Below are 21,940 nucleotides of genomic sequence, written 5' to 3' on the forward strand. Positions count from 1 at the left end.
ATGTGGGGCCAGACTCCTTCCTTAACTAGCTCTCTGCCCTTTCCCTTAACAAAAGCGCCGCACTATTATGTCTGCTTTTTTGTTTATTCGGCCATTAAAGGACAGGAGGTTGCGGTCGCGATGCCGTTCGTGCACAAACAGGTTGTCTTGTCGTGACCTGGATTGAAAGGCGTGCCAGGCCCATTTTAAGCGTGGGGATTTGTCATAAACAACTGCACCTGCCTTTTTGTATGCATCATCCAACACAGATGGGATCTCGTCATATGATGCGACTTGACCTGTCAGAAGGCGAGAATGTCCGAGTTTTAGCTACAAACCCAATCTTTCGACTAATTGTAAAGCTCGAGGCCCTTGGGATTTTTAGCCCCCTCAATTGCAGTCATGTGATGACCCTAAAGTCTGACCCAGCCATGGAAGGGGTCAGGTATGATGCAGATTAGTGACAGGCCACTATGTTGTGACAACATGACACAGAAAGAAAGCTTTCCTCCTTAGGATTCACTGATAAGTCACAACTGGGCTACATACCAGTGCAGATTCACTGCAGAGTTAGAGGTGTATGATCTGTCCAGAACATAAAATACTTTTTCCATGCAAAAGTAAATTGTAGAAGTCTTCAAGATAGAGGTGTGGGTAAATAAACTTAGTAGATGGAAAAAAGAACATAAAATGGCTCCACACAGCTTGTCTCAAATTCTCTGGAAGCCCCAAGAACCCAAATCACAATATCTGCACCCTTTACTCGCAAGCTTGGTCAAGCCAGCACCCACTTGGGACGGGGCTGTGCTGACACTTTGAGCTGAGCCGCTATGGTGAATATTTTGCGTTAAAAAAAAAAAAAAAGAAAAAGAAAAAGGATGTAAATTACGCTTTTTCAAATGACTGATGACAAATCTCCATCTGCTTCAGATGTGAGGCTCCAGAAATGTTTTGTGGACTACGAAACTTTATCTACTTTAAATATTCAGTTATTTTCTTCCATCCACAGCTGGATCCTCTGCTGCAGTCTCACCTGCCTGCAAATTCAGGTCAGACTGCGAGTGAGCTCTGACTAATTCCCCTAATGATCCACTAAGCTGAGGTGTCTGCCTGCTGAGCGACCGACTACGACAGGTATTTCTGACACGAACTGAGGGCAGGTGGGAGGGGAATGAGGAAGGAGAGGGGAGGGAGGCAGTTCAGGTGGAGACTCCATTCTGTTACTCATGCTCAGGGCTTTCCCCTGCTTTGAAAGATGCCGCCTCCTCCCATTGGCCCGAGCCGGGAGAACGGACGAAACAATGCACGAAGCATTACTGATGTGTTATAATAGCGCCTGCTTAATGCTGCTTATTATTCTGCTGCTTCCTCATTTTATGCGTGGGGTCATTTTTGTAAAGCCTTTTGGATTGGGCGAGACCACGTAATATTGCAGAATATTAGAAGATTACAGCTTATCTTGACACCACAGAAGTGCCTGTTTACGTTGTATTTTAAAGATAATCAACGGGCTGCGTGAATAAGAGTCATAGCCGAAGCCTCTTTAAATGGATCATGTACGCATAATAAATATACATCCGGAACAACACGTCAAAACGCATGCGATAGGAAGCTTAGTAACCAAGACGTTCTTGAAAGCTGAAAATCAAAGGCTGTATCGCGTTTCATCTTGGTACATTAGGTATTTAGGCATTTACAGCTTCATGACTTTATTGGTGTTATTTTAAGCAAATTATAGCCGTCAAACCATCAAATGTTCAAAGATGTAGAGCTGCAGGCCTGCCGCCGGAGAAGGAATTCCCTTTAAGTGGTGATTACTGGGACGAGCGGAGGTTTCCTTCAAAGACGCAGGCGGCGCGCTGGCAGCAGCCGAGAGAACGTGGTTGGAGATGACGAGGGGAGGAAGGGGACGTTGGAAAGCAGCGATGAGGATGAGTGACGATTAAGGAAAGAAAATCTGAAATAGACACCTGCTGAATAATCAAGCGTTGATTAGGTTTGTGAGTAGACACACGGGGGGCGGTGGTTTCAATCGGACGAGGCAGCAAACTGACCGTGAGAAAAGGAGCCATACGGAGAAAATATCTTTAAAAAGCAAAGTCGCTGCTCACAGGATGTGGCAGCAGAGAGTCCACAAGGCTGGAGCTGGTGGCTTTAGGCCTTGTAGTAATTACTTTCCTCCACAGACCACAGAAGGCGGCACAAGAGCCCGGAGCACGGCATGGCTTTGAGATAAAACGGCTGCCGTCTCTAAATCATGTGCGGTCAGAACTCTGCATTCACCTCTTCAGACCTTCAGCTGAAATATACGATACGCGAGCCGAATGAGACAGGTTGATGAGGTGTGCTGACATCAAATGAGACCGCGGAACAACAGAAGAAGAAGGCAGCAAGAGTTCACGTGGACGCCACAAAAGGACACGCCAGTACACAATGGGCACGATGTCAAAGGAGATCTACGAGCAGCCGCTGCTGTGAACGTGCCAAGTACTGTCCTCGCTGCTACGCCTTTCAGATTCAGGGTAAAAAAAAAAAAGAAAAATTAAAAATGCATTCCTAAAATACACTGCATTCCTTTGCTTACAATACATTAGTCTTGCTACTATAGTCCCGTTTTGGATTAACCTACTTTCTTGCTAATCTCACTGCAGGGCAGAGAGAGAGCCCCGAGATATTTGGCTGAAAAATTGGCAGTTAAATTTGACATGAGTCAGAGCAGGATTACCTTTTCAAATACTCCAGTACTGCAATTGTGTGGCCCATTCAAAGTGCTGTAGTGAGTAGGGAGGGGAGATTTTGCACACTAGTTTGAGTAAACATGCACTGGCATGCCATTTTTTAGTACAGAATTGGCAAATATTTTTTATTGATATGCACTGAAGAGGATCTGTCAGTCTGTTTTGGGATGTCAGGGCTTAAATCATGCCAGGCAATTTTTATGGAGCCATTTTATGTTTTTGTTGAATGCTGCAACACTGTTTTGCTGTGCAGCTCTAGAAAAGGTTTGTGGACTACAAAACTTAATTTTACTTCGGCCTGAGTAGATAATGACTGAATTATGTTTTTTTAGGGGTAAAAGTATTCTTTAATCGTATTGCTTAAAACTGAGAAGAAGGTCAATGAGAGCCTAAAGAGTGAAACAAAACAATTTGTTTTTTGGCAGATATCGGTCACACAACCAAAACAATTACCTGAAAGTTAATAAAACGGAATACTGCACATTTGGCTGCAGGTTCATCACCATGATAAACTTCTCTGACGTTAAATAGCCATTTCGATCCAGTATTGAATATAGCCCATTTATGTTTTGAAAACAAGTGAGGAGCTTTAAACCTTCGCCTGTAAAACACCTAAACTTACTCTGAATGAAGAGCTGAACAAACTTTTAAAGATATTCCGAAAAGCAACATTTTCTGCAGTACAAGTGACGGAGGGTGTGCGAGAGGTGAGGTCTGGGATGTACTGACAGCATTAACAGGCAACACGTGATGGCTAGCGCAGACTTTGTGGTATACTCACTGAACACGTTAAGGTGTACACAAGACACACTGTACGCTCCACTCGGCTTCTGAATGGGTGGGATGTCAGCTGAAGGGGCTTATTCTCATGAGGCTGGTCCCCTGGATTTAACCCCACTGAGCACCTAAACAACGCAGCCTCAAATCCACAGTATCCCCTCCCCAGTATCCCCCTGAGACACAAACCCAGCATGTGTTTCACACTCAGCTATCAGACTGATCAAACAACAGCTAATGGGATTGGGAAGACTGGTAAACAACGTTTTGTAAATTGAGATGAGGAAGAAAAAAGATGAGGGCGGCTTCAGCTGTGCTTCCTGCAGCGAATCGAGGTGAAACCGACTTGCCACTTTCATGTAACAAGCTGTGGCAGAAACATGTGCGTAAACGTGGGCTATGTGGGTGCGTGCAGGGTTAACGATCCTGCGTTTATTCTCACCTTTCTTACGTCTGTCGTCATCAATGCCCGCCAGATACGGAAAAAACAAACCCACGTATTTGGATTTGGTTCACCGATGCACTAAAATTCTGCGGTCTGGAACCCAGAGGCAGAAGATGGGGTGGAACTTGTTTTCTTTTTTTTGATTCACCGTTGTGGGTTAAGCTCATGTTGTGCGAATCAATATCCTCAGGTGATGGTCTCTTTAATTTGAATGTCAGGGTTTGCTAACACCCCCCCCCCCCCTCCCCACCAACAGACAGACAGAGAGCGGAGCCTGGGCAGCTGAAGTCATTAAAACCCGGAGACACAAACACAAACACTCTGCTGGCCCAGCCCTCGTCCTCCTCCCTGAGATGGCTTATCTTTCTAACACCTACACACACTTGGAGGCACACACACACACACACACACACACACATATGCTCAGACATAAACCTACAGAGGCATGCAGACACAAACTATAACCTGCCGGACATAAACAACTTCTACACCCACCCTTGCCCCACAGCTTTCCTAAACACAACCCGTTTATTTGTTCACTCCATGACATATGGACCCATTAGCAGCAGTCTCCTGGGCCCGTGTCATGGCCTACAAGTTTTAAAATTACAAAACTATGAAAACAGCTTTCAATTACCTAAGTCTTCCCATTCGCTGATACTTCTGTTCAAACAGGATTAGATGCATTTAAAAGTTAGGAGTCCCTGACTTGGCTCTACATTCTTCATCCCAATTTATACCGGTCACAGAACCCACACCTTCGCCAGAAAACACTGAAGCTGGATGATTCTGAAAAACTCCTGGATTACATTAAAACACCACCTTCTGAGATCTCTACTTGTGGAACCTACAGGATGGTTATGGCTTTGGGAAAAACTGTGGTTATGGCAACCGCAGTGTGGTCGAGGTATGATTAGGGTTAGGCTGCTAAAACATTTGGTCAAGGGAAGCAAAACTTTACAACCTTCATTCTCAGGCCAATCTAACGGCTCGACACTGACACCCTCACTTTCCCCACTCGCTACATTACTGGGTGCACTGCTTTTTAAGTTCGGACTGAGAACTGGATAGCTGATGGTCGATGCGTGATGGTGGCAAATTCTCGCTTTAGTTTAACAAATGTGATCGTCAAACACTGTATTAGCATGTTGTATACGAGGAAATGATAATGTGCTGAACGTTTTTTCTTGTTTCCATCGACAAAGTGGGGTTTTATCTGTGAAGAGAGAAGGGGATTAAACAGAGAGAACTGGAGGGATGTCACATGCTAAGTCAGACGCACATCAGGAGGGGATGAGGAATTCATTCTCTGGAGGAGAAAGTGAACACAACACGCTCCTCCTGCTTGTTCACAGCCACACGGCCGAGGAAGCATCCGCATTTCACCGGCGTGGTTTAAATGAAACCACAGAAGCAGAGCTTGTCCTCTTCGCAACAAGGCCCTCGGTTGGCGTTTCAGGTTCTAGGCGTCTAACTTAACTCCCGCAGACAATGAGAGGACGTCCACCTGTGGGTCTGTCGTTTGAGCTCATCCCAAGGGGGTGAAGCGCTATGAAACATCTGCCGGGTCGGAGGTGGCCTCACGGCTGGAGAGTGGCCGCTGCGTCTACCCAAGGCCGTCCCCCCAAAAAACAAAACACTGGTCCCAACCAAGCCCTCCCATGACCTCTGCTAGCACGTGCCTATCCTTACGACCCCCGGGGGTCAAAGGGCACTAGGTGAGAGGACGCTTTCACTCCAGAGTCCCTGAGCGGGTGTGCGCTGTGTGTATCTTCTAATGGGATGTGGGGGGTGAAGGGTGACAAGAGTCGAGGGGCGCAGAGGTTCCCGGAGACGCCCTCTCTGGTGTTCGGCTGCATGTCCAGACGCCCACAAAGAGAGAGTGTGCGACAGAAAGAAAGAGATGGAAAGAGAGAGAGACATGGCAAGAGAAATCTGTCATTTTAATGGTCACTTTTATGGCCTGGGAGAGTTGGGTGGCAACCAGACTGCTCCATTACTGACCGCAGTCCGGCAGACACCAGACAGATGCATCAGCGTGCGAGCTTTATTGTCACCGGGCGAACGGCAGATGTATCTCTCCCGAGTCAAAGTCACTGCAGGATTGGATTTAAGTGATTGTTGGGTGGGGCAGCGGAAGCCTCGGGCTGAGAGAAGAGGTCATAAAGGAGCGATCTCCTTTCACTCATTTTCTCTGCTGTTGAGCAGTTTACTGAGTGACATGTCGGGGAACTGACTCAGGCTGCAACTAATGATTATTCTCCTTATCCATTAATCTGCTGGCTACTTTCCAGATCAATCTTTTATACAGTAATAATAAAAAAAAAAAACTCACCACAATTTCACAGAGAGTAAAGTGACGTCCTGTCATAAGTTCCATCTGACAGGCTGAAACCAGTACATATTTCACATTTCTGCTTAACAATCAACTAATAATTAATCTAAATGTTTCTATACTTCATCGGAGCTACTTCGGAGCTTTCCCCTTCAGTTTTTCCTTTCCACTCGTTCTCATCAAAGAATCAGATATTTTCCAACACAATCGCTTCTCTTTTGCAAGCCTGTGTGCCCCGCAGCAGCAGGACACCTGACATTATTCAAGCAGAAAATGAACATGGCTTTTTTTACTCAGTATGATCGCACTTTGCAGCCCATTTCCTTCCTCCGCACCCTGGCATCTTTGCGATCCAGTTGCCTTCCAATTGCTCCATCACTTCCCGGCCTTCTCTATTTTTTCAAAACCTCAAAACCCCGTAAAGAAAACAATAATTAGTTTTTAATGCCGTAACAGCAAGACAGCATACCTCTATCGAGGTTCAAACACGCGCTGTGAAGGAAACAAGAGGTATTTCCTTTGAAAAAGAAAGGGGAGGGGGGAAGAACTGGTGGGCACTGAAAGGCTAAGCTTTTTGGGGGGAATTAACAAGCTTATCAGGGGGGCTGCTCTGCGAAAACAAGCAATGGGACAAGTCCTGAGGAGCTGAGGGGGTGAAAAGCCGTCTGCAGCATGTCCAATGGGACTTAGTAGGGAGATCTCCTTCCATTTACAACAAACGCAGACAGATCTGCAGGAATGAGCAGACCCGATGTGAAAGCTTACCTTATTCACACCCTATTCACTCAGAGTTTCACGGAGTGGTTTGTTTTTGTGGCGACCGAGTTAGCGGGGTCTCCTCAGGTAAAAGGTCGACGCCTGCTGAGTGGATCGGCTGGACGGATCGCTCGCCTTGTCACAATCTCATAATCGCTGTCGTTGAATGGTTCGTCTTGTCCTGGTTTGAGATGTGCTTTCAGGAGAAAACTTAAAGGCAAACTTCAGTTGTTTTTTTTTTATCTTTTACCAGATGAGAGTTTAGCTCAGGGGAATGAATGAGGGGAGAGGAATGAATCGCTCATCAAACTCGCATCACATCGCAGTGCTCAATAAACTGACACAACCAGTGACGTCCAACCAGAACATCTACCAACCAGTCAGCCAACATCCCCTGTTCTTGAACTACTTGCTGGTTATCATCACAGTTATCTTATGAATCTAACAATTGTTCGATCTTATCGTCCAGCTGTAACACGATTCAACAATGACACCGTGCTGCAGATGAACGGTTTGTCTGATGTCTGCCTGGTAAAAAATGATTTAAACTGAAAAATGGGAAGAAAAAAACCCCCAGGGTAAATCTGCCTCCCCCTCTCTCTCTCTCGCTCTCTCGGTTCCCTCCCCCCTTACCTGAGCTAGCCGGAGGGGCCAGTAAGCAACAGATTAGCAGTGCTTTGGGGAGCAGGCTGCTGTAGCGTGCTGTAATGCAGACTGTCAGTCCGACACAGTTGGGGGGCGACACAATGCCTCCTTGTTCAGACTGGCCCTTCTGCGCCCTACCTCACTACCTCGCCATCTCCCTCTGTCTCCCTCTCTCTTTGCCTCTAGGGGGTTTTAATCAAAACCATAAAAGAAAAAACCCCAAAACAAATAGTGCTCAAAATGTGCTCTCCCCCTCCTCTCCTATGATGAAGGAAGAATGAGGCGAGGAGGGGAGAGAGAGATCAAGGCGGACATGTTGACTCATAAGCGAAACATAAATCAGCTCCCAGGAAACAGGATAAAAGGGACGGAGGGGAGGAGGAGGGGGGGCATCAAAGCTCGCTCGACATTCTCCGAGATGCAGGAGCAGGAAAAAGGTGCGTGCGTCCGGAGCTCGCGAGTGTGTGCGTCGTGAGACTTGTCGAGCACATAAGGCGGTCTGGACACGGGGGGAGGATAATTGCCGGTGCACACACACCCACCAGACTCTTTCTCAACACTTGTTTCTGTTTGTCTGCAGCTCCAGGTTCATCCTCTGTGCCTGCAGCAACAGGTATCTGATGCTTAAATAAGTTCTGGGCCCACAGAGAGTCAGAAAATGACAAATGAGACTGCATAATTAATGAATTAAACAAAACAGAGGTCACTCCCTGTAAGTGCACCTGCGTGCAGCGACGTCGGGGTGTCACTCAAGAATCCTCTTCATGCGCTTCGCTGTGTTTTCTTTGGGGCTTCTCGCACCTCCCTCATGCGAGAGAGGGCAAGTGCAAACACACACCTGCAATGTCTACATACACATATCCATACGGTGAAGGAATTAGACCCCTGTCTTCCCTCCTGAATAACAGTTATTACTATAGAAACCATCCAGCCCAACAGCTGATTGGGCGATTTGGGTGGATCTCAGGGATAGACAGAAATCTATGCAAAATAATGATTATCATATCAAGAGCTGACTGGTTGAGCAGTTTTCGGCTGATTATAAGTCTTGATTAGCTGGTAGTTAGGACTCCTCAACTGCAGTCTGGGTTTAATCCGGGAGTTTCACCCCAAAATCAGCAACGAGACAGAGACTGTCTGAAAAAGTGACATCTACCTACTCTCACTCAAATTATAGTGATTTGTTTTGGACAACAGCCAAAGTAAGCCCTCACGCAGCATACAGACAATACACATTACAGTATGGTATACAGCTGAGACACCGACGGAAGTCTTCACAGCTGCAGTTTGGCACATTTGAACAGAGAACTTGGAAGGGAAGGAATTATCTCCTTTCCTTTTATAAAGGATGATTCAGTGTTAGCTTTGCTAAAAAAGATAAGAAAGGAAGCGCTGACGAAGCTTTATTTAGAGAATTCAAAAAGCTCTTATCACGGCTGCCACCCAGATACCACCAGCTCATTTCACTCAGAATCTATCTCAGCAATAAAAAAAAAAAAACTATTCAACCACAATCTGTGTGTGGCACACTGAAAAAAGTTATCCGGATTCGAAAGTAAAAATACATTCAGAAAAAAATTATTAAAAACACCAACAACAAACAGTATGCAAAAGGCTTCCTCCTGAACTTCTTGGGGCCAAGTTTGGAGGGGATTCATGGAACAGTAGGTGACAATAACAGTGGCAGCAACACAAAAGTGTTGCTTTCTTAGTTCTGGTCAAGTTTGTGTTGCAAACAAAGTTCCACAGTAGACAATTGTGATCCTGCTTTATCAGCACCACATGAACCCATACAGGGAAGTCAAAGACCTGAATCAAAAAAAAAAAAAAAAACACATCTAAAGATTTTTTTTTCTACTGATATTTAGAAGCTGAAATATTATCATCACACTGCCTTTTTAAAGTGACTGTTTATGCAGGTTGTTAGACACAGGTAAACTCCATTTACACTGCCAGTAGTCGACTTTTTGTTGTTTTGTCGCTAATCTTTTTCCGTCTTCTTGTCTCTCTATTGAGTTATATTCAACATTGTGAATGAGATAGAAAACCGGCAAATGTAAAAAAAAAAGCAGCATGGGGGGAAATGACAGTGTTTCAGTTGTTACTTATCAAAGCATCCTTCCGGAAAAGGGGCGAAAATTAGCGTGTCCACCCAGACGTCATCTCTCCATCACTGCTGATTGAAGCGAAAGATGACCGACATTAAGAGTAACATTACCTTTGCACAGATGGAACATATACTCAGTGAGACAGCACAGAATCAAAGAAAGAGAAAATCTTCACTGCATGCGTGACGAGTGTGTCTCTGTTCTCTGTGTGCTACCAGGACACTTACTGACATACCGGGACTTCATTTAGTGTAATATTGCCCCAACAGCTGCCAAATCATTTATTAAGCATTACCTCATTCAGGATGAGCTCTCCTCCCACACATATCTTGGCAACGAGACAAAGACGTATTTTGATTGGTGCACATTCATATGGTTTATATGCCGGGACTTGACTCAGTTGACACAAAGCTCCCCTTTAAGGCTACGTCTGCTTTGAACACATTTCCACATTAATCTTGTCAGCGCTTCTGTATTAAGCGCTTTGTTCTTCCCTTTCATTTCCGCCAGCGCATTGTTGTTCTCTCAAAACCGCCGATATGTATAATTTAAACAGAGCTTGTATAATGTACTTCCCAACAATTCCCTTTTTTATTCACTCCACAGTGAAGCTGTTTCTGTTTACTGCAGTGTGATGTGGGGTAATTTATTGCCCTCACGCTGAACTCGAAATGAGCAGCGCCGAAGAGTTGTTTCCTGTTGTAAACAGCCATCGCTCATCACCAGCAGCACACTGTTGTTCCCCGACATGATGTCAGCCTCTGCTTTATGTGTTTGTTTATGTACTTATTGTATCCAGGGGGAGGGACTCGCACAGTGGGTCCCGTCTTTCAGCGCTATCATGTTGTGTCAGGCCAGACCTCACACACCCCACACACACACATATACAGACCCAAACACACATATCCAGAAGTTATCTATGTTACATCTCCGAGCTGTCTGCACCCAAAGGCTCTTTAGTTCCGCATTTCTCTTCCCTCGTTAGACTGCAAGCGGACTCTTGTTAGTACCAAACTTTATAGACGGGATTTACGCTGCTATACATAACCAGCATCGCTCAGCTATTAATGATACGTGTCACTCATGAGATAGCTGGATATGATGTTTCAAAGTCGCTGCGATGCTTTCTTAGCATGCTATATGTAGACTTTTCTGTAATGTGAAGCTGGAAAAGCCTCCGTCTCAGTTACCTCAGGGTTTAAATAGGTTGGTTTCTGACGGCTGGTTCTATTTCAGCTGTCAAAACCAGAATCGATTTGTTTTACACTTGTCGTACTGCATCCTTTGTCTCTTTTTCTGTGGCAAAGAAATTGTCTTTGAGTGTAAATCTCTTAGCTGTTTGGTTATCTATAACTTTTGTTACTTACATTGTATCAAAGAAACACCTAGATGGATTTAGTGGAGTGCTTTGAAAGGATTTAGATTTGATAAGCGGATTCGAAAAAGGAGATTCAGAGTTGCTAAAATGCTATCGAGCCCTGACCAAATCCTTCTCAACGTGTCTCTGGTGAATTCTAAAATATAAGGAAAACCTGAAATCATTGGGTGCTTTGCTGCAAACCTTTTATATCTTAGGCAAGTCGCAAAACAATACAAGACATGAAAGAATGCACACTTTTATCGACAGCCAGCAACTCTGCGTGGTTTGATGCCACCATGAAATGAACTCAAACGTCTTGACAGCCCACTCCTTTGGGAGCCTAACTCACAGACTATTCTTTGACTAGCGTCACTCCCCCCACCCAACCCCACCCCCTTTCTATTTAGTTGTAGAGAAAAGCAGCCTTATGCCAGGCCCTCGCTGTCCGCCTCGCCGCCTGCCTCCACCGCAGTAGACAAAACAAGCGGGAGGCAGGATTTGTTTAGACAGAGCTCACCTGGCGCACATAGACACAGAAACAGTGATCAGGCGAGCCCTAGGGAGGAGCGGAGGCAGCGAGGAGGCGGCGGGGGGAAAGCCTGCCAGCGTGAGGATGGGGGAAGGGAAGGGGCTGAGAGGGGGGAGCATGGGGTTCAGTGCGCTACTCTTATCCAGGGCCACGCAAAAATCAGAGAGGATTAAGACTCGAGGGGCCTCGAGTAGTGCTCAGTAGTAGGCGGAGGGGTGTGTTTGTGTGTTTGCGTGGGGGGTAGTAGGCAGTTAGGGGGTAGCTTAATCCAGGACTTGCCCATAGGGTGATAGCATAGGTGGATTTGTGTCAGGCAGCTTAGAGCACCAGCTCATAGGGAAGCAATCAGCTGATCTGTCATCACGGAAGGATCAGACTCTCCAGTGCTTTATATCACAAGATTAAACAGTTAACAACATTCATCAATATATATTAAGAGGGGCTTCAACAAGGGCTGGGAAATATATCTGTATTATATCGTCATCGTGATATATGAATATCATCCTGGATTTTGTTTATAGAGATATCATGACTTTGCATAAGTGTTGTACCAGACTGCTCTGCTTGGTCACTGATGATTATACCAAAAGTCATCCCTGTGTTATTGTTCTAACATCGATGTTGAGACGTTTGAGACATTTGAGTTTGTTGCCCCATGAATGAAGTGCTTTCGAGGTGATATTGGATAAGCTGGATTGAATTAATGAATGAAAATATGGCTTTAGAGGCACAGACAAAAAGACCAAGTGTTTATGTCATATGTTAAAAAAATTAACATGTTATCGTAAGAAACCAGTTTTGCACATTAAATTGACGCTTTCTTTGGATTGTGGAGCGTCTCACAATAAAGAAAAGGATCTAATTATGGTTAAAGTGATCATCATGATGATTCAGCTCACAATTTAATTCCTTACAATTATGCAACCGTCTCTGCAAACAAATTAGGTTGACCACACGTTAACTATCTTGTTAACCTGACATAAAACTGTTTTAACTGCATTCTGAAACCCTGCACAAGTGTGCTTTATCTAAATGCAAAACATCGAAACTGACAAAAAATCCACTACATCTTCAAACTTCATGACCTAAAAAAATGGCCTTCTGTTGACTTTTCCTTCGTCCTTTCCTGACATTGGTCAACACATGTGATGGGGATCGACAGGAGGGGAACAAAGAGCAAGATGGATGGTAACTCCCCCTTACCACACACTCACAGTCACTATGGGTTGACCTCAGTTGACCCCTTGGCCCTTCAGCAGCCTCACATCCCATTGACTGGGGTTAAATGGGGTTTTGCCTGCAGGGTTTTTATGACACAGAAAGAGAAGAAGAGTGGCTCCACTGTAACATTTTGGGCCGTAAACAATGCGGCGATTCTAAAATGTTCCGCGGTGAAAAGGAACACACAATACCACATCTGTGTTTTGTGTGCTTGCAGATGAAGCCGGGCGAAAGGTCCAGGTGTTATTGTTTCGGCCTTTCTCCAAACACTCCCACATTCATCACTTCATTTTCCCTTCACAGCCATGCGCTGGCAAAAATGATAATCTGTTTTCTGTCTCTGTCAGCAGTTGACGGCATCCAGTGGGAGACAGAGTGGCAGAAATCACAGCCAGTGCTTAGACACACCTGCCAAACAGCACTAAGACCTCATTTATGTAGTTTGGGGGAAGAAGAGAAAAGATCTTTACTGACTGATTTTCTTTTCTGCCTAGACAAACTAAACAAACAAACTCGCTTTGCTGTCGTGACTGAATTAACTGAATAAACAAACTGCCAACAACACAGGTTCACACTATTTTCTACTGTGTGTATGTGGCGGACCCTGCCACCTTTCTAGCTTACAATAGTGTTCTGGGGACCTTATTTTTCTTAGAGAAGCTGGCACTTGAGCTCACAAAATGATGGCAACGATTTGTCAGCGTGTGCAGATCCACTTGTCAATGAATTAACTGACCTGCTCAGCTCTCTTTTACTGTTAACACATATCAGGTACCAGGTGCAGGTGTGGTCTGGATTTGCGCACTAAAAGCAATAAAGCACAACATACATTTCTGCTAATGGATGCTCTGCTGCTAGCTGTCTGATAAAGAACAGTTACATAAAGAGCTTAGCGCTCACCACACAACCTAAACAAATACATGCAGGAGAGGAGACGCTAAGGTTACAAAATCAACAAATGAGCTTGTCAAATGAAGATCATTAAAGGTGTAATATGTCAGAATGGTGGCGTAAAGCATTTTAAAATGTATTAAAATTATCCGCGTTTGGCATACCAATTATGTCCATGTATATTGTGTAGCAGAGTTATCGACTGTGGTTAGCACGCTAGCCCCAGGCCCTGAATACCACTTTGTCCCGACGATTCAAAGCTCCAGTGCTGGCAGTGTCACTCCCGCTAGCTGCACGGCTAACTGAGCTAACAAGCTAACAGTAGCTACAGTCTACAAGTCTTTGAGTAGAATGCTCGTCACAATTTCCCAAAGACCAACGTGATATCCTCAAATGGCTCCTTCTATCCAAAAGTCCAAAACCCGAAGAAAAGCTGCATGTTTGACATTTTTACTTAAAAAAAACTTAAACTATCAACCAGTCATCGAAATTCATTGCCGATTAATTTAATTGCGATTGAGTAATTGATTCATCAACTTGTTGTTGCAGCTTTCGCTAAGTCTGTTAGCCTGGGGGCTAACAAGTGTGCACAGCTCGCTCCATACCTCTAATTAGCTGTTCAGGCGACTGTATAATAGAAGATGATAACAGGGGAAGAGAACAAATTAAATTACCCACCAACATACTGTAGTTTGTTTCCATTGCGGCAGTGCGCTCAAAGACGCTGCTGAAATACGACACTGCCATTACACCAGTTTACACCAGAAACTTGACACTTACAGAAGCATGACCTAAAAATAGTGTGTGACAAAATTAATCAACCTTGTGCCACTTGAATCTACAGTTGGTTCCATTCAGCACACTGGCAGATGTTCACTGATGTGACCAGAGAAGTCCACTATAACCGATCCTACCATGTGACAGATGTTAAACCAAGGCCCACCACTCCTGTCACCCTGCACCTGTCAATCACAGCACTCCTGGTCAAGAATGTGAGGACTGAAGGATTTCTTTGTCCCGGAGGTATTCCGAGCCGGTCCCCTTTTGTCTCACTTCATTCACGGGTCAGCATTTCTGTAAATGTGACAACAAAAATTGCATCCGGAGACTCCATTTTAACACTAGCGTCCCCTGAGGGCCCGTGGGGGGGGAACAAAGCCGATCTCAGCGCCGTGAGAAGGAAAAGGAAAATCTCAACATCTTCCCTCTGCGGAGCAAACTTTCCAGCAGGCCACAGAAAAGTCCGGAGGTAAACTTCCACCAAAGCTGAGATTTCAACAAATTACCTCCTGCCTGTGACACAGTATCCACAAATCTAATCTGGACTCAGCCGCTTTAATTAACTTCTCAATCCCAGGAATTACGGCTGAACCAGCCACCACTGACACATCCCTCCCAATTACAGCCACACAGCCTCGTTAACACTCTATGATCTTTAGCAGCTCATTAGGCTGCAAAGCGGACACATGTTCGCACACAGGATCATACACGGAGGGCATCCTACACACATCTGCTCTGTAGCACCTTTTTTTCCCCCCACAGTGTTAGTCTGCTCGTTTCCAGCCATTAGACCCATTAGAGGCCAATTAACACCGACACAAAGCTCCCTTCCTGTTTTATGGCACTGTAAACAAAACCTGCAGGGCCGCCTTTGGGCTCAGCAGAGCTCAACAGCCCATAATACAGCACAGAATAAGTCATTAGTTCGGCGATATGCTGCCTTTTCTAAAGCAGACACAAAAGCCTGCAGATTCAGGTCACATAGGACGGTGCTTACAAGTCAAAGGCAGGTTCCCACATCATGATGTAAGCACTTAGCAGCAAATATGACTGTGTGCATAATGATAAAAGTAAACTGATATGCAGTCGGCACCGGCTTTCTTCTCCTGGCTGTAAAAGGACAGCACTTGCTCCAGACAATAGTTCAGCATCTAGTCACACATTAACTACATGTTTTATCTCAACTGCATCAATAGATATGAGCTGCAGATAAAAGTGCTCTGCTGATAACAACCTGCCCCTTAACAGCCAGATGGCTGAAGTCAAAGGGGGAACCTGTTGCTCCCAAGTGCCTGGTGTGGGTGCGTTCTTCGCAAAATCTGTCAGGATGCAATCTGGGTCTTTTTAAAGCTGCGTTGTTTTTTTGTTTTTTTTAAACTCGGGTCTGTTGAGCAAACATCTGAGCGTGCATGCTGCAGCACGCCACAGGCACGGGTCGTCCTGTGTGGAGAGGCTGATGCGACACTCAAATCACTCCTTGTTGTTCTTGTTGGAGACGTTAAAAAACATGCCTAATGACTTCAATTTCATCCCACCCCACCCCAACCCCCCTCCCGGGCAGCACAATGCGTATTTCCCATGCGTAAAGACAGGATGGAGCGTAAACGAGGCGACACAAGCAGTCAGACTTAACAACAAGTGCTGATCGCTGATTTGAAACAGCTCCGCACTACTTTCACTCCCCCACCTGAAAAGTCCGAGGATCCCTTGGTGAGGTCGCAGAGGACGGTCAGACACGTTATTCCCAACAGGAGCGCATAAGTGACGGCTGAGAGAGTCCCATCCGAGCAGAACATCCTTGAAGCGGAAAAGTTTTGGACTTCCTCCGTAGCATTAGAAAGTCCAGCAGCAGCAGCAGCAGCATTGAGGGGTGGTGGTGGTGATGGTGGTGGTGGGGTGTTCAGATTCTGGTGTGCGGTCCCATCATGTCTCTATTGTCTCCGCCTCATCCTCCTCCAGAGTGAGACCGGGATCGGGAGTTCCTCCGGGGGCTGGAGCAGTGCTCTCTGCGCTGCCGCTGCTCTCTGGGAGCATTTTCTAACTGCGTGTTGTGTTTGTGTGTGTGTGTGTGTGTGTGTGTGTGTGTGTGGAGGGAGGCAGCCCACCTGGAGGACCGCCGCGCCCCTGCATGGTCTCAAAGACCCGGAGTTCAGTACCAGACACCATGCGATAATCCAGCGACACTGTCATTCTGTCCCACCAGTGAGCACTTTCTCACACCTTATGCACATATTTTTTTTCAGTGCTTTTGTGTGTGTTAGTAAAATAATTGATGCAGTAATGTACATGAAAGAGTCTCCAGTATTTAAAGGTGCACTGTGTAGTTTTAAGGAAGACATTTTAATCAGGAGGGCAAGATCTTCATTAGCAGATTTTTTTTATGCCTTAACAAACTAAATTAACACATCATTTTGTTTTCATGACTGAATAAACAAACTGACCTTAAAGGACTTTGTTTACATGTGGCGGACCACGCCACCTACGTAGCTTAGGGACCTTATTTTTCTCTAATAACATCTTGTTTATTCAGTTATGAGGGGAAAATGAAGATTTCTGAGTTTGTAAAACTTCTAAATATTAAAATTCTGAGTTTGAACACCACATGGAGCCCCGTTAATGTGTGTTATTGTTAATGTTACAGAAATAGAGGATCTCCATACTTCTCCATAGTTCTGGGAGGAACAGAGGAACATGTCCTTTAAAAGAGCTGGCTGGAACAATCTGTGAATGCAGACAAAGAAAGCAGAAAGCTTAACTTACTCTCCCTGAGCTGTTGATAGCACACAGTAGGTAGACAACAATATGAATGTCAACAGTGCAAATAGCTTACATAGTATATCCAAAGACGAAAAAGTAAGTATTTTGTGTGTATTTTATGTAATCTTAGAAAGAACATGGAAGATGTCTCTCACCAGTGCTGACAAAATGAAACAGACAGGTTTCACTTTAAGTATGTAATCTTGTGGACGGTCCAGCCTTTGATTATTACAGTTTTGTTGACTGAATTCAATTTTTGTATTATTGTATTGTGTTACTACTGGTTTATAGCACACTTTCGCACTTGAAATGGGTCCAAGTGAGCTCGTGTAAAAACCGACAGAACAGTTCCGCCATCTTGTGGACGGCGGGCTCCGTTGCGATTCGGGCAAATCGCGTTTCAAAGACATTTTGATCATCACGGCTTCCGTTCTACTTGCGCGTGTCTGCGGAAGGTCAATCATGGCAGCCTGTGGGAGAGGGCTCGACAAATTAATGTTCTCGCTGAGGTTATTACGAAACCTCCAGCTCCAGAATGAACGTAAGTAAACCGAACAGGCTCTGCTTTCACCGCTCAACTTTATAGTTTGCTGTCGGACTTCGAAGATTTGTCGTAGCTGCAATTTACATCAGCTAGCTGCGAGCTAATGTGGCTAGCTAAAGGTGGCTCTAGCGTTAGCTCTCTTCACCCCGACTTTGCTCGAACCTTTTGGACATAGTGTGCCGTTTACTTGTTATTTCCAGGGTTCCTGTCCACGTCTATGTGTCGTCTTGCTGTGGGGGGCAGCAGCGAACAGCCTCCAAAATTCACTCCTCCAGCGAAACCTGTCATCATAGATAAAACACAGACTGTGGCATCTCTGCGAAGGTATGATCGGCGTAATAAGCACACTATCGACACTCATTAAGACACACACCAAAGCTGCATAACATGCGAAATATGACTGCTTAAAGTCCTGTCTCTCCCTGTCAGCCATCTGAGCCCAGAGTTCATCCCTCCCAGACAGAGAACGAACCCGTTCAAGTTTTACATTGAGAGGAAAGACATGATCCGTAGGAGGAAAGTGCTCAATGTCCCCGAATTCTACGTAGGTAAGCAGTCCATTCATATGGTCAGCTCATTTGTACTGTTATGGTGTTGGCTCATTAAAGGCGGCAAGTTCAGACCCCCCACAACCTGTTGTGGCTTACAAAGAATCAAAAAGGAAATCCCTTGTCAAGACCGCATTCATACCAGGCATTCTCCAATATATAGTAACTATTTAGTTAACTATTGTTTGACACAATGTATTGTTATTTTTTCCCTATTGTACAGTCATATCATTATTTTACTTATTTACCCAAAACTTTACAAATATAATTGGTGTCTTACGTGAGGTCTGTTGTTTGTATCATAATTCAACATTTCAATGATATCAAACACTGATGACCTGGGAATGAGATTCAACAAGTAGTATGTTAAGTATCTCGTTTTTAAATGGTGTGAATTATTCTGCTTGTTTTAAGGGAGTATCCTGGCTGTGACCATGGCCGACCCTCATGCCAGTGGGAAAGCAAACCGCTTTGTTGGCATCTGTATCCAGAGGGGCGGACACGGGCTGGGAGCCACATTTGTCCTGAGGAACATCATTGACAACCAAGGTGAGATTAATTACTTTCTTTGTTATTACTAATCCATCACAGACTTACTAATGGTCACACAGTTCGTTACTGTGATCATCGATAATTTGGTTGAGGAACATGAAAGGCTTCTGTCTTCAGTTCACCAAGCAAGAGATTTTTAACATGTTCAGTAAAGTTAACCAGGTTGCCTTCAGGCAAAACGCCCATTTCAGTCATGCTTTGTTGGCTCAGGTGTGGAGTTCTGCTACGAGCTATACAGCCCTCGTATCCAGCAGATTGAATTGCTGAAGCTGGAGAAGAGGCTGGATGACAACCTGATGTACCTAAGAGATGCTCTGCCGGAGTACAGCACTATTGACCCAGACATGAAGCCTGAGCCCTTCTCCCCCACAGGAGAGGTGCCTATCAACAAGGTGAGAGAGCTTTGAGATGGAGACTCTCCAATCTCATCTGTTGTGCTTAATATTATCAATTTTCATTTTCAGAAAGATGCATGTATTATTATTCATATTATTGCAAGTATTATTTCTAGTAATCATGATAGAAATCATGGCTTTTGTGGGTGATTTGGTCTAAATCTTTTAACTTTAGAAATTAGTGTTGATTTCTAAGTGTAAATCTAGAGATGTAACAATTAATCAATGTCAGCTATTAGATTAATTGCAAAGTATTTTGATAATTAATTAATTAATAATTAATTAAATTGTTGTAAGTAGTTTTAAAGAAAAAAAATCCTAATTTGAGTATATTTTGGTTTATTTACTCCTCTGAAAGTAAATTAAACATGTTAAGTTCTGGATACAACAAGCGACTTGAGGTTGTCATCCTGGGCTTTTGGAAATAATAATCATGATTTTTCACCATTTTATAGACCAAGCAACAAATTGATCAGTTGAGAAAATGAACGTCTGAGCAATGTGGAATGAAAACAATCATTAGTTGCAGCCCAAGTTAAATTCATAACCAACATAAAGCAAACAAAGTATGAAAAACAGAGGAATCTAAATTATAAAACATTTCTGTCTTTTCAACAGCTGAAGGTAAGGATGCGCCCAAAGCCGTGGTCCAAACGCTGGGAACGACCCAAGTTCAAAATCCAGGGCATACGCTTCGACAGGTCCCTGACCCCAGAGCAGATGGAGCACGCCCAGAAGTGGGCAAAGCCTTGGCTGGAGTACGACATGCTGAAGGAGTATGACACATCCAAACTGGAGGAGCAGATCCTCAGTGAGGTCCAGCAGGAGATGAGCAAGTGAAGTACATTTACAATCTATAGCTTTTCACGACTAGGAAAAGACTGAAATATGGAGGTTTGCAGGGATGTCGAACACTCTGCTGCTCATCAGTTTAAGTTAATCCTGATGGTTTACTGCAGTCACACCAGTGTATATAAGGAGGAACCGATATGGAAACTGGTGATCTACTTAGAGGAATCATGCCGCCTTCTCTTTGTTTCGTCAGTCTGCTGTACATCACGAGTTGTTAATGTAACTGTCCTGAGTTATGACATTTACAACTCCATCCATTACATAGTTTCTACAATAAATGCTATTAAACCTTACAAGCTTTTGATTTTTATTTTGTTCTCCACCCTAAAAGTTTGTGCCCCTGTTTGGTTTTCTAGCCAGGTCCATGTGTGTCCTTGCTGTGGAGTAATGGAGTGTTGACACTAGGTGGCACTATCCCACCATAAATTCTCTCATCCGCCAGCAGTTGCATAAACAAACCTTTGTTGTGTCCTACAGTGTTTTTAGGGAAACTCCTGCCATGCTAAAACAAACAGTGTATTATTTTAGTTCTCTTTCTGAAAAAGCAGTTTCTCTCAGTTCTCTGGTTTTTACCCCTATAAAAAAATATTTTACCTGTCACAGATTTGAGAGGCTTCTGGGTCTAACTAAGTAAAGATATCCTGATAAATCGGTAAACCTGCTTCTTGGAACAGGCCGCTGTATCCTGCACTTTGGGGAAAAAAGCAACCCTGGTTTTCAGGGACCATACACCAAGGACACCCGGTAGTGTTTTACTGTTGTGGATGGAAAATTGTGGTGTCGAGATGGTATGTTAGAGCGTCAGTTGGGTAGTATAAAAACACTTGGACTCCTGATGTTATGTCTGCGCTCTCTCTCTTTCTTTCTGTGTGTGTGTGTGTGTATAAACATGCTGAATGAGTCCCTGCACTCTAATTTCTCCATATTACAGGATGAGACGCGGAGAAAATGGTCTCTAATACAGGAGTAGCAGATGTTTACTGAGCTCATTATGGACCACACAGAGTTCCTGTGTGGAGATGGATACGAATGCAGAGAGTGATTATTCCTGTTAGGTCTTAGCTAATGGAGTAAAAGAAACGCAGTTAACCTTTCAAGAAATCCACGCAGTTGGGTGGAGTTAATGGCTCGGTTTGGTTTATCAAAATTTGCACCTGTTGAAAAGCTCAGTCGCAGACTCTCTTCGGTGTGTTTAGTCCTGATGGTGACTCTGCCCAATCAGACCTGACCTGCAGCAAAGAAAAACCAACCTCATCTGCGTCTGTGTACAGTAGTTTGAGAGCCAGTCCTGCACATTGTCATTACACTACCCACTGAACCAGCCGGCCCTTTCACCTTTTTTTTTTTTTTTTTTTTTTTCCTACTGTCAGTACTTCTGTTTGGGACTGATTGATGTTCACATGTGGAGGCGGTAACAGAAATGTTTATGCTACAGCACATTGCCCGATTCTTTAGAAGCATTCCTCGGCGACACCACCGGACCTGTAAACCAGTTCAAACCACAGAGTTACTCGGTCTGAGTTACTGCTTCAAGGAAACTTCCTGCCTCAGTGTGTGATTTTGTGTGTGTGTGTGCTTTGGGATCTCAACTGTATGTGCCTCCCATGCCCTCAGGTTGACTTCTCTGCACCTGGAGTGAAGTTAAAGCCCCTTGGCTGGGAAAGAAGATCAAACACCAGCTCTCTCTCTCACACACACATACACCTAGACTTGCAGACAGGCTATCAT

At 44.5% G+C, this 21,940-nt stretch overlaps 2 protein-coding genes across 5 annotated transcripts in view; one reads left to right on the forward strand and one right to left on the reverse strand.

The window, feature by feature from the left end:
* LOC119012612 (protein eva-1 homolog A) overlaps positions 1 to 18,123 on the reverse strand; it is a 79,467-nt gene extending 61,344 nt beyond the window's left edge. Inside the window, exons 1-2 of one of the 4 annotated variants that reach the window (XM_037086602.1) lie at positions 18,028 to 18,123; positions 17,204 to 17,285 (exon numbers count right to left, since the gene is read on the reverse strand). In XM_037086602.1, the coding sequence (XP_036942497.1) occupies positions 17,204 to 17,222 (19 nt within the window). In that variant the 5' untranslated portion in view covers positions 17,223 to 17,285; positions 18,028 to 18,123. Of the gene's footprint in view, positions 1 to 16,251; positions 16,747 to 17,203; positions 17,286 to 17,476; positions 17,775 to 18,027 lie in introns of those variants that run through there. The other 3 variants (XM_037086599.1, XM_037086598.1, XM_037086600.1) reach the window with 3 other exon arrangements.
* On the forward strand, positions 17,702 to 20,505 carry mrpl19 (mitochondrial ribosomal protein L19). Its single transcript, XM_037086607.1, has 6 exons — positions 17,702 to 17,862; positions 18,066 to 18,189; positions 18,295 to 18,413; positions 18,828 to 18,962; positions 19,176 to 19,357; positions 19,979 to 20,505. The coding sequence occupies exons 1-6, from the start codon at positions 17,784 to 17,786 to the stop codon at positions 20,198 to 20,200; spliced, it is 861 nt and encodes a 286-aa protein (XP_036942502.1). The 5' UTR covers positions 17,702 to 17,783; the 3' UTR covers positions 20,201 to 20,505.
* The last annotated feature ends 1,435 nt before the right edge of the window (positions 20,506 to 21,940 follow it).

The sequence above is a fragment of the Acanthopagrus latus genome, chromosome 22 (genome assembly GCF_904848185.1).
Source record: "Acanthopagrus latus isolate v.2019 chromosome 22, fAcaLat1.1, whole genome shotgun sequence".
In the NCBI taxonomy this organism is placed as follows: domain Eukaryota; kingdom Metazoa; phylum Chordata; class Actinopteri; order Spariformes; family Sparidae; genus Acanthopagrus; species Acanthopagrus latus.

Coding starts and splice junctions, on each gene's coding strand:
- mrpl19 (XM_037086607.1), top strand. CDS start 17,784: ATGGCAGCCTGTGGGAGAGGGCTCGACAAATTAATGTTCTCGCTGAGG. Junction 18,414..18,827: donor TGTCCCCGAATTCTACGTAG/GTAAGCAGTCCA, acceptor GCTTGTTTTAAG/GGAGTATCCTGGCTGTGACC. Junction 19,358..19,978: donor GAGAGGTGCCTATCAACAAG/GTGAGAGAGCTT, acceptor TCTTTTCAACAG/CTGAAGGTAAGGATGCGCCC.